The sequence below is a fragment of the Centropristis striata genome, chromosome 3 (assembly GCF_030273125.1).
Source record: "Centropristis striata isolate RG_2023a ecotype Rhode Island chromosome 3, C.striata_1.0, whole genome shotgun sequence".
Lineage (NCBI taxonomy): Eukaryota > Metazoa > Chordata > Actinopteri > Perciformes > Serranidae > Centropristis > Centropristis striata.
Window position 1 is genome coordinate 26195025 of NC_081519.1, and position 12072 is coordinate 26207096.

Here is a 12072-nt window from a genome sequence, read left to right on the forward strand (position 1 = left end):
CTAATGTGCGACCAGCTAATGTGACCGGCTAATGTGCGACCAGCTAATGTGACCGGCTTTCTTGAATGTTTTTGTTCGAGGTCATACATCAGTGTGGGGGGTGGAGCTGGGGAGCATGCATTGTCTTGTCATACATTCCGGCGAAAATCCTTTTCCAATCGCGTTATCTGGGTGTCTTAATCGGAGTTGGAGAACTCCGACATTAGTCAAACTAACACGTTTACATGCACTTCAGTTGTCAAGTTATAGTCAGATTAAGGCAATAATCAGTTTTTTTCAAGTGTCATGTAAACGAGAATGTTTACATGACCCTTAATGACACCTCAGTAGAGTGACTGAAACATGTGGAGCATGTTTCCATGGCGGTAGGTTGACATGTCCTCATGATCTGGGCTAATGCGAATAGCTGACAAGAAGCTGATTTTTCTTCACACTTGTCATGTTTAGTGATACTGGTTTATTTTACTTTATCTTTAAAAACCGTACCTCTCTCCTAGTGACCTGGAGAAGGTTATTCATGCTTTTATCTCTACAAAGCTGGATTTTTGCAACTCGCTGTATGTAGGTCTAGACCAGCGCTCATTGCGACGCCTGCAACTCGTACAAAATGCTGCAGCACGTCTTTTAACAGGCACAGAGAAACGGGAACACATAACCCCAGTTCTGGCCTCTCTTCACTGGCTTCCTGTCCGTTTCAGAATAGATTTTAAAATCCTGATGTTTGTTTTTAAAATTTTAAATGGATTGGCTCCAGCTTATTTGACCGAACTGATACAGGTTCACAGACCGACCAGAGCTCTGAGGTCTGCAAATGAGTCCTTCCTGGATGTGCCTAAATGCAGGCTAAAAACTAAAGGCGATCGCTCTTTTGCAGTGGCTGCCCCGAAGCTGTGGAACAGTTTACCGCTGCATATCTGGTCGTCAAAGACATTGGACAATTTTAAATCTTCTCTCAAGACGCATTTTTTCTCCCAGCCTTTTGAACCTGCGTGAGAAGAAAGTTGTTTCTGTGTGTTGTGTTGTATTGCACATCTCATGTCATATATTATTCGATTAAATTGTCTTTTATTTTTATTTTGTGAGTTTATTGTTATTTAATTATGTATCTTGTATTGCATTGGATTTTTGTTTGTGATTCAGTTATGTAAAGCACTTTGGTCAACCTTGGTTGTATATAAAGTGCTCTATAAATAAACGTGACCTTGACCTTGACCTTTTAAAACCCAGAAACTCAGAAAATATTTAGTTTGTTTACATTTAGTCTTTTTATATGCAGAGATTAAAGTTCTCCATCGTTTCAACTGATTCCCATCTGTTAGATTCCAGAGAGGCTCCTCCGGAAGTATCAGTATTAATAATATGGTTTTAACTTTAGAACCAGAACCTGACTTCCTAGTTATTTAATGTCCTTGTTATATCAGTTGGTAGCTTTATCAGAGGTGTATGACAACTGTTGCTGGTCAAAAACTAAGGAGCACTTATGCAAAAACTGGTTACATGTCCCTAATTCACCTGAGTATCGGGCAGGAGTGGGAATGTTGCTCCTGTGATGATACAGGGAGAGCAGCTGCTGCAGGGGGCAGGTGGTGAAGGTGGTCCGGGGTCAACCAAGGGAGCAGGCAAGGCAGGGAGGAGAGAGACGATCTGAACCAGCCGGCTGAAGATCTGGGCCATCCTGGAGGTTGGTCCCTGAATGTAGCCATCGAGCCATGCTGTCCCATGAGGGTACCCTGGGAGGTAAGTGTCAGACTCTGCTGGGTCCATATTTGTCTGGATTGTTCTGTCAAGACTCGATAATGAACTGAACCCAGAAGCGTAGGCACAGACAATATGTCGTAAAGGGGAATTTATTTACAGTCCAAAAGTCACAAATGTTGGTGGAGTAGTAGGAACAGGCAGGCAGCAGGCGAGGGGGAGCAGCGTTCTGACATAGAAGGTCCAAAGGCTGGCAGGAGTAGTGGTGATGAGTAATCCAGTCTGAGTCCACAGGGAAAAAACTGAAACCAGGAGAACACAAGAGAAATACTACTAGTAAAATTAGTTCACAACTATAATCTGAGACCCAGGTACTGTACCACATGGATAGTGTTTGTGAGGTCACTGAGCAGGGCTAGCTCTTAAAGTTTTTTTAGCAATAACCAAAATGGTGTGTCGGTCAGGACACAGTAAAAAGATGAGGAGGTGTGAATCCTGGTGTGCTCCAGCGGTTTATTTCCACTCTAAGATAATCAGCATCTTCAGCATTTAAGTTAGTTCTGTAATAACAAGAAAAATACATTCCCATTACTACTTATCTTTTTAACTTCTTAAGTGTCCTTGTTCTTTTCTGTGTTTTTTCTATTGTTGTTTTCATTTATTCTATCTATCTATCTATCTATCTATCTAATAAAGCAATACTAATTGCAGGCCGTGACCATCTCAAATAGGCCTATAGACATAGGACGCATAGGAATGTAATAACAGGCCAAGCTGCATTTAAATCACATATGCACGTGGAAATATTACAAGGCAGGTAGTCACCAGTATCCAAATAATAACACTAATTGTAAAAGGGAAACAAACAGCTTTAACGTGCAAGCTATCATTAGCTTAGGACACAGTACAATGGCTCCACCTACAGACTAAACAAGGTACATGCTGCTGGCAGCCACACACACAATAGGCTCCTGCTCTCTGTATGTAAACAGCGCGACATCATCATCGGCGATGATATACATATAAACACTTAACAACAGACTATGAAGTCACTTACATCCCTTCACGGACTTAATGCTTTTAAAAATGGCGGATATCACTTGCTCACATGTAAAACTAAACACACTGCGAACATGTCCTTTTTCTTTTCTTTTTTTAACGAACTTTATTGAGAAATGTTATACATACAAACAAGTGTATAAAAACAGCAGACAGGTGATCCAATATCGTCACCCTGTTAAAATAACCGCCTAACTCATTTTTTCCAAGCTTTGCAGGAAACACAAATAACTTAATCAAAAGCGTAACATATGACACTTATTGATCATTTCACTCAAAAAGGATTTGGAACAAAGGATGGCTATTGAAACAATAATAACACTGTGTGTAAATTATGTAACTTAAGAGAAACAAATGACTTAGGCAATTTTTTGAACATGGGCATAATAAATCCGCTTAAGTCACACACTTGACATAGGCCATTATCTTAAAGGGGTAAAATCACATGATCTGATCTACTGAGGATGTAGGGGATTTTACCATAGGTGGCCGTCGTCATCAGGAGATGATTTAGGCAAAAAAAAAAAAATTGACAAAAAATGACATAGGCGATTATTTTAACAGTGTGACGATATATGTGAACAGAAATAAATACATAAGAAATAAAATCATAGTAAATTAAGGTTATTATTAGTCATGCCAGTAAACTTAGAAAAGTAGGGAGGATCATAAATACATTTTTCTTTTTAAAAATGACAGGAAAGGGGAAAAACAACAATAAAAAAACAAACAAACAGAAAAAGGGAACAGAATGTAAATACATTATTCTTCTTTGAAAAACCTCTCGTATATATCTGTAGATGTAGTGCTTCGTTTAATGTCAATGAGTGTAAGAGATTTCATGTATTCTTTAAACTCATGCAAGAAACTTCTAACGTTAGGTGGAGTTTTTGGAGTATTTGTGTTTGTGTATGTGAAATTTGCCATACAAAATGAATAGGTTTGTAATCAAGGTGATGTCATTTTCTCCATGGACAAAATACATTTACATTTACATTTTATTTATATTTCCCTGTTTTAATTGACTGTTTTTACTGTTTTCAATTGTGTCTTGCTGTTTTTAATGTGTATGTAAAGCACTTTGAATTACCTTGTGTTGAATTGTGCTATACAAATAAACTTGCCTTGCCTTGCCTTGCCTTGCCTTGCCAAAAACAGCATTTGTTTTCAATATTGAAGAATTTAGAGAAATATTATTTATTTATTTATTGGATATATAGTGTGTACAATTTTGATGTGATCCTCTATCATTTGATTGGAAATACAATACTTATAAGGCAATGTCCAGGCCTTCTTCAAGTCAGTTTCAATAAAGATGAATATTTCTGGTGGTTTTTACTTTTAATGATATCCTGCTGACTAACAATATTCCTTTTCCTTGACCAACTTCACCAGCTTCATCAGTTAGAACACTGATCTGCTCACATACTGCAGCTGCCAGGTAAACAATGAAATACAACTATTTTAGGGTTGATTTTACCTTTAGCGTGGTGACGTTCCATGAAGCCGACAGAAACACCGACATGCTTTCTGGGAAATGATGTTTTATTTGAACGGACAGACGGACAACATAAAGAGCTAACGCGCCACTGCGTACTTGATTTCCCAGAACTCCTCCTGAGTTACTTCCGGTTAGACTACATGTAGCGTAACTGCTATCCGAGCTTTCGGGTTGCTTCAGAGTAGGACTACAGCTGCAAACTACGACTTTACCGGCTTCATTTTATTTATCTACAGTTTCTGTTCACTCTTGATTATAGACGGCTTATTCACTTTGATGATAATGGAGCCACAGGGGCGCGTACTGCTGTGTTTAGCCTCTTATGTAGGCTAAGCTATGTTGTCAAGCTAATATTGAACACTACTAGCAAGTACTTGTTGTTTACATCGTAATTTCTCAAGATGTATACTTTATTGTCTGGATTATATAAGTACATGTTCCAAAAGGACGAATACTGTGTTTTGATCCTGGGACTGGACAACGCTGGGAAAACGGTAGGTTCAAGTATAATCTGAATTTATTATAGTGGCTCTTAGTCCATGTTTGTGTTTTATTTTTCTCCTCCACTCAAATGGGTTTTCTCATGTTGCTCTACAGGTGCTGAAGGCGGATTATACATTTATATTTCTTTTCTACAGCATGCTATTGTGTCATATTCATATTGGAATTAGGGCTGCAACTAAAGATTATTTTAATTATCTATTAATCTGTCGATTATTTAAATAAATTAATCGATTTGTTGTTTGGTCAATAAAATGTTGAAAAATATCAATCAGTGTTTCCCAAACCACAAGATGACGTCCTCAAATCTCTTGTTTTGTCCACAAACCAAAGAGATATTCAGTTAATTGTCATAGGAACAAAGAAACCAGAAATATTCACATTGAAGAAGCTGAAATCAGATAATTTGGAGTTATTGTCTTGAAATACTGCGGAAGAAGACTGAAATTGTCAGTCGAAACATGTCAGGTAAAAAAACATCTCCTACTTTCCCTTGTCTGAACAGAAGAAACTAAGGATAGTATTCAGAAGTAGACAAAATTAATTTGCTGGAAGTGTGTATTCGCATAAATCGGCCACAATAAAAAGTTCCCATCGCATAACACTGACATTGATTAATTGATTGCCAGGTACCCCCCACCCTCACCCCGGAACACTAAATTAGCCCTGTTTTTTTTTTGTTTTTTTGGATCACACCTTGCATTACCTTTTAATGTCACCACACAAACATCAACTAAAATGTTTAACTCTTAACGCTCCTTTATCATAGTCATACTTCTCTTGGAGCCAACAACCCCAAATTGTTCAGTCAGTTGCACAGCGCTTTGAGTATTTGAGATGGTAATAGAGTTATAGAAAATACTTTTTCAAACCTGATTATGTGTTATGCAATATTCACTTGCAAATGTTAGGATGCATTTTCAATTGACCTGGTCCTGGAGGGAACCCATGCTGACCAGAGGTGTCAAAAGTATTCACATTCATTGCTCCTGCAGAAGAAGGGATACTCTGGTTTAAAATACTTCTGTAAAAGTTGAAGTATCAACTCAGGCTTTTTACTCAAGTAAAAGTGTAAAAGTACTGGTTTCAAAACTACTAAAAGTATAAAAGTAAAAGTAATGCAAGGGTGGAAATACCATTAAGGACAAAAGCTTAGGCCTCAGGGGCCTATAGTGCACTACCCCACCTCCCCAAAAAAGTAAAAGTAATCAGTGGTAGACATTGGTGTGGTTCCTTGGCTCTGGGATCTTCGGAACTGGAGTTTGCATCGTCACTCAAATATATATATTATATAAAGAGTCTGTGCATATTCAGTGGGCCACAAACTGTGGAGGCAAAAAAAACCTATTTCAGTGTGTATGCCAGGCAAATGCAAATGTTATTGGACTGAATACTGGAATATGGGATATGCTACAGGTGCATCTCAATAAATTAGAATATCATAGAATATTTATTTGTGTCAGTAATTGAATTCAAAAAGTGGAAATAACACATTGTCTAGATCCATTACACACAGAATGGAACATTTCATGTCTTAATTTATTTAATTAATTTCCTCTAATAATAATGATTATGGCTTACATTTAATGAAAACCTAAAATTCAGTGTCCCCAAAAAAATGAATATTAGAAAAGACCAATTTTTAAAAGTATGTTTAATATGGAAATGTTGGCTTCTGAGAAATATGTCCATCTATATGACTCAATACTTGGTTGGGGCTATTTGACTTGAACTACTGGATATTGACTTTTCCATCATTTTCTAATGTATTGAGATGCACCTGTAAGTATTATGACTCTATTATTACTTTCTCTTAAATTTTCTCTAAATATTAACATTGGAATGGCTTCAAATTTGATAACATTATTGACAATGGCATTCTGAACAGGTTCCTGTGTGAATTTCAACAAAAAACCTCAGGAAATGTTTTAATAAGACTTGTCCAATGCTACAATGAATGCTGACTTTGGACAAGACTTTCACTTTAACTTTCTTGAAAACTGCACAGTAACATTTTACACAATCCATCTCAAAAAGAATACGTTGCTGCACATTGTGGCGAGCATTATCTTTCACCTTGGTCAGCATCAACTGTTGAGTCATCTTAGAGAATATTTGTTGTGCTTTTGTTTGTTTTTTATTTTTTTCTAAAGTAGGAAAACCTGGAGTCTAAGTCAATGCTGTATTTTTTTTCTTTTTGAAAAAAACAGAAACATGCCAGCATTGATAAAAGAAACTGGCTCACCTGTAAACAGATCTTAACTCCGGTCTCTACTGTTAGCCAATGCCATGTCATGTGAACCATTGAATATAAATGTCAGCTGATTTCCCTGTTGTCTTTCTTTGCAGACCTTTCTGGAACAAACCAAAACAAAGTTCAGTAAGAACTATAAGGGAATGAATTTATCAAAGATCACAACCACGGTTGGACTGAACAGTAAGTGGATGTTTAAGTATGTCTTCAGTTACTGTATCATGTATAATGGGCTTGTTACTCCAAACAGTGACCACCATGAGTGGATCACAATCACAATAAGTACTTGTGAAAGTTAATTGAATTATGGTGTTTGACTTATTTTCAGTAGCTGTCTGCAATGATCATTTGCTACACAATTTTCTCATTTTTTTAAATACCGCTTCACTTCCTCACTCTGGCTCATTCTTCAGGCTACTCACAGTCTTACATGTCTTATCCATGTCTCATTTTCCTTCACAGTTGGTACAATCAGTGTGGGCAAGGCTCGTCTAATGTTCTGGGATCTGGGAGGTCAAGAGGAGCTCCAGTCTCTGTGGGACAAAGTGAGTTAACAATAAAACAACTTCATCCTGTCTGGGCTGTAGTCTCTCTTTATTCTCAACATGGTGGACTAACATCCACTGAAGATAGAATAACTTCACATATGTAAACACATGTATGTATTATCAAATTCCCTGTTGTACCTTTTTTACTGTATAATTGCTCAAAACCAGATCAAACCAAAGTCTCCTGGAACCAATCAGCAGTTTTTCACAAAGAAAACACATTTTACAACAGTTTCCTACAATGGAGTATTAAGGCCACAGTTGAGGAGAAATGGGTTGAGCAATATCAAGAACAAAGCAGAAGTATTAAAAGCAAAAACTCATTGAATATTTTGAGAATTATGTCCTATTACAAGATTTGAACAGGTGAGAGCAGGCTGTCAGCTTCCACGTGTGAAATGAGGGATAACCTCAAGTTTCACCAATCGTCACCATCAACTCATCATCATAGACTTGAGGATACTGATATACAATGAAGCCAGCTACAAGATGTGAATTACACAAGCTTTGTTTAGAAGGTGTGACAGGAGCACGGTGGGAACTTGGTTTACTTAACACAGCTGAGCATACAAGTCTCCTGTCACCTCTGACCTTTACCTGACTGTGCCCCTAATAATACTAAGCTGTAACTCAAACTAGTCTTTGGTCAGGGGTTTTAACAAAAGGTATCTTTGTTGTTTTGATGACATGTTGGTTTTTTCAGCCCAGGAACTGGCTCTGATATCCTGTTTGTGTCCTTCATGTTTACATTTAGTACTATGCTGAGTCCCATGGAGTCATCTATGTGATTGATTCAACTGATGAAGAGCGCCTGTCAGAATCAAAGGAGGCCTTCGGTGAGTATTATCTGTCTGTTCTTTTTTGTGACGACATTTTGGTTGACGGGCAATATAGATTTTTAGTGCAAGATCACATAAAGTCTCAATATGAAATGCTTTATTGGCTGCTAAATGTATAATCAATAATGTAAGTGTTGGCTCCTACAGAGAAAATGATCAGCAGTGAGGCGTTAGATGGTGTCCCACTCCTTGTGCTGGCCAACAAGCAGGATGTTCCGGTACGGTATGATCTATTGAACTCACTGACATGATGTTTAGGTTAATGTAGGTGTATTTTTTTATGGTTTTACCTGTTGCAGCCTTCAGTCATGTCTTGTTTCTGCTCTGTTTTCAGGACTGTTTGTCAGTGCCCGACATTAAAACAGCCTTCAGTGACTCTGCCCCAAAAATCGGCAAGAGAGATTGCTTAGTCCAGCCTTGTACTGCTCTGACAGGGTATGACTGCTACTGTTTATAATGCTACTCACTGTATGCATCTATCAAATATAATCCAAGACAATGGACCGTAAGGGGCAATTCTTTGTGATACTCATAATGTTCAAATTTGTAAGTGGAAGCTGATTAAAGAGTGTTGAGTGTCATTGGCTGTGTCCTAAAGTCAAGGATCCTTCCTTGGTGGGATCCTTCCTTCAGAGACGGGTCCTTCAGAGACGAGGCCAGAGTCCTTCCTTTAACTGGTGTAACGGACAAATGGAACAGCCTTCAGTGTGTGCAGCTGTGCGTCATTGCGTAATTGGACGTCCTGCTTAAATTCAGCACCGCAATTTAAAAACCAGTTCACTACATGGATGTGTCTTTGGCATCAGCACTCTGCCACATAGTGGAAATGGAAGAAGACGCTTTAAGGTTGCATCTTCACTATTTAGCAAGTAAAAGCCACAAAGTGGATTAAGCCTGAATATTTCACTGATCCCGCCTGAATTTGGCCACTACTTAGTTTCATAAAAGCAGCGGAGCAGAACTCACCATGGAGATGTGTTCTGTGATTTTTTATTTTATTTTTTATTTTACAGTACAGTACAATAACAGTTATTTGTTAATAAAAATAAAGGATAATCGTGGACTGTCGGTCCCTGTTAACACAATAAACAAATGTATAACTTTCTGAATGGCATAGATACATATACTTTGCACATAGTACATCATCTGACGCATATAAATGAATTAACCATTATAACTTTAGCAACTGAGACGGCATCAATTAACTTAACTGGCAATGTATCAAGATGAAGTTTTAACATCTTTTAGCTAAATATTCTGGCATTTGTTTATGCATATGTTTTGCAAGTTATGTGATAACAAATATCCAGTGTAAACTGAAATTACTTTTTTTCCACCAGCACATCCTCCTATCAGTCCACTGAGGCCGTTCTGCCACTTTGAGCTAAGATTCTACGTAGTTGGTCAAGGAATTTAAACTGCTACTAAATTACTTATTTGTTTTAATGCAGGGATGGAGTGAACGAAGGCATCGAGTGGATGGTGAAATGTGTGGTCAGAAACATTCACAGGCCACCCAGACAGAAGGACATCACATAAACATCCATCTTAATTTAGACTGTGAGTTTCTCTGGACATTCCATATAAACCCTGGAGCTGATACCTCTCCTCTCCTCGTGTCTGCTGTGACTTTGAACAGTTTGGATTTCGACTTTTATGAGTTCATTAAAGACAGTGTGACAGTATATCACTAAGCATAACTTCAGACGTGCTTTGAATGATGTCTTTCTGACTGATTTGGTAAACTATTTGGGATTGGTACTGTGATTTGTTCTGCCTTATGTGTGAGCAGTCGTCTCAGTGGGGGGACTGTCTAATCCTGCATGGAGCTTTACTGACTGACACCCTGCACTGTGTTCACAAGAGCACAGAAGCTTCATTTGGACACATCAGTTCTTATATCAAATTGTATTATTTTGGGGTTTGTTCACAGTATAAGATTAACTAAAGAATATTTGGCTCACACATTTGAATTCTCTTCAGCTTTTGTGTGTTATAGGAATATCAACCAACAATGATGCTTCAGCCATGCTGCACATTTTTTATAAAGTAAAAACCTTTCTGGAGGATATTTTTGGAAACAGCATCTGCGTTTCAGGCCTCTGATTGGACGGATTCCTTGACAGCTGTTGAATGACAGCAGATAGTGAGCTACTGTCAACTTTCATAGTCCTTACAGATATTGTTACATGTTGTTTTTTTCTTTTTTCAACAAGTCCACATAGAGTATGAACTATTGGTGATTGTTTGTCTGCCCTTTACAACATTTAATATTTGAACGGACCTATGGTATTCATTTGGGGTGCAACAGTTCACAAAATTCACAGTTCACTTCATATCGGGTTTTGCAGTTTGGTTTGGTTCAGTATTTTTTTGGTACCGAGAGCTGCATTTACAGTTTCAATATACTTTTCCTTCATGTAATTATTTGGCCAGAAAAGTTGTTTAACTTCAAAAAATTCTAAATAAGAACATACAGAACTAAATTACTTTTCATTGTCAAATCTTTGTTTTTTTTAATGTGTAATTTGTGCAAAATACAGCTTTATTATTGTTGTACAAAAATGCCACATATTGATATTCCCTGTCATGTCTGTTCATAAAGTTCCTGAATCACTGTGCTGCTGAAGTGACAGGGGGAGGGGTATCATTGCGCTGGTCACTGCTGAAATCTTGCATCTTCCACAATTGCAGAGGGCTGCATATTTTTATCTATATTTTGTATTTCACTTAGAAAGTGGAAGCTAGTTAGCTTAGCTTGCTAACTTTAGTACTGATTCCCATTGAGTAACTGTCTGAGTCCTGCACAGTCAGTGTTGTAAATGGACTGCATATAAATAGAGAGAGCACTGTTATCCAAAGCTCTTTACACACCAGACTGCGCTTATTCACCTGTTCACACACACTCGTACTGGTTGCAGAGGCTATCCTACAACCATTGGGAATTCATTCACACACCAATGAACGCAGCATTGGGAGCTATTTGGGGTTTAGTATCTTGCCCAAGGATACTTTGATATGTAGGCTGCCACGCCCAGGGATCGAACCAACAACATCCTATCGGTATGTGACCGATCTACCAACTGAGCCCCAGCCGCCCCATTGTTGTGTTTATTCCAAAATTAGACAAAAATAACAAACTGTCGAAACTCAGTAGCCGGTTGTCCTGTAGCCTCAGCACTCTGTAAATTGAATAACAAACAAGTTCAGAGTTGAAATTGAAGTGATACAATTTTCTTTGCCCACATAGATGAAATTACACTACTGGTATTGTCAGAAACCAAAAATATATGCCCCTTGTACAGTGACAAATTACAAATAAAACAGTTTTTTTTTCGTAAAAGAAAAAAAATGAATTTTTGTTTGAAATCTCTTATCTGTGCACTGCCCCCACAGAACAGGGAAGCATTCACCGAGACAGACAGACATCACAAATTTTCCTGTGGCAGCTGTTCAAATCCAAAAAATGTGAGCTTGAGTCTTTTTTGGTGAGATCATCTTAATATTTAATAATGTCAATTAGCTCCCATATAAAACAAGGACTGACTTTTTTCACCTATGTAACATTGCAAAAATTAGACACATCCTGTCCCAAAAGGATGCAGAAAAATTACATCATGCTTTTGTTACTTCAAGGTTAGATTACTATAATTCCTTACTGTCAGGCCGCTCCAA

General features: G+C 37.8%; 1 protein-coding gene across 1 annotated transcript; it reads left to right on the forward strand.

Moving 5' to 3' along the window:
- Positions 1-4361: 4361 nt before the first annotated feature.
- On the forward strand, positions 4362-11014 carry arfrp1 (ADP-ribosylation factor related protein 1). Its single transcript, XM_059328621.1, has 7 exons — positions 4362-4749; positions 7106-7193; positions 7473-7555; positions 8313-8394; positions 8545-8615; positions 8732-8832; positions 9849-11014. The coding sequence occupies exons 1-7, from the start codon at positions 4657-4659 to the stop codon at positions 9934-9936; spliced, it is 606 nt and encodes a 201-aa protein (XP_059184604.1). The 5' UTR covers positions 4362-4656; the 3' UTR covers positions 9937-11014.
- Positions 11015-12072: the final 1058 nt, after the last annotated feature.

Excerpts from the sequence above, each read along its gene's own strand:
- arfrp1 (XM_059328621.1), top strand. The coding sequence starts at position 4,657 with ATGTATACTTTATTGTCTGGATTATATAAGTACATGTTCCAAAAGGAC. Across the intron at positions 7,194-7,472 it reads AACCACGGTTGGACTGAACA|TTGGTACAATCAGTGTGGGC; the intron begins GTAAGTGGATGT and ends TTTCCTTCACAG. Across the intron at positions 8,395-8,544 it reads AGAATCAAAGGAGGCCTTCG|AGAAAATGATCAGCAGTGAG; the intron begins GTGAGTATTATC and ends TGGCTCCTACAG.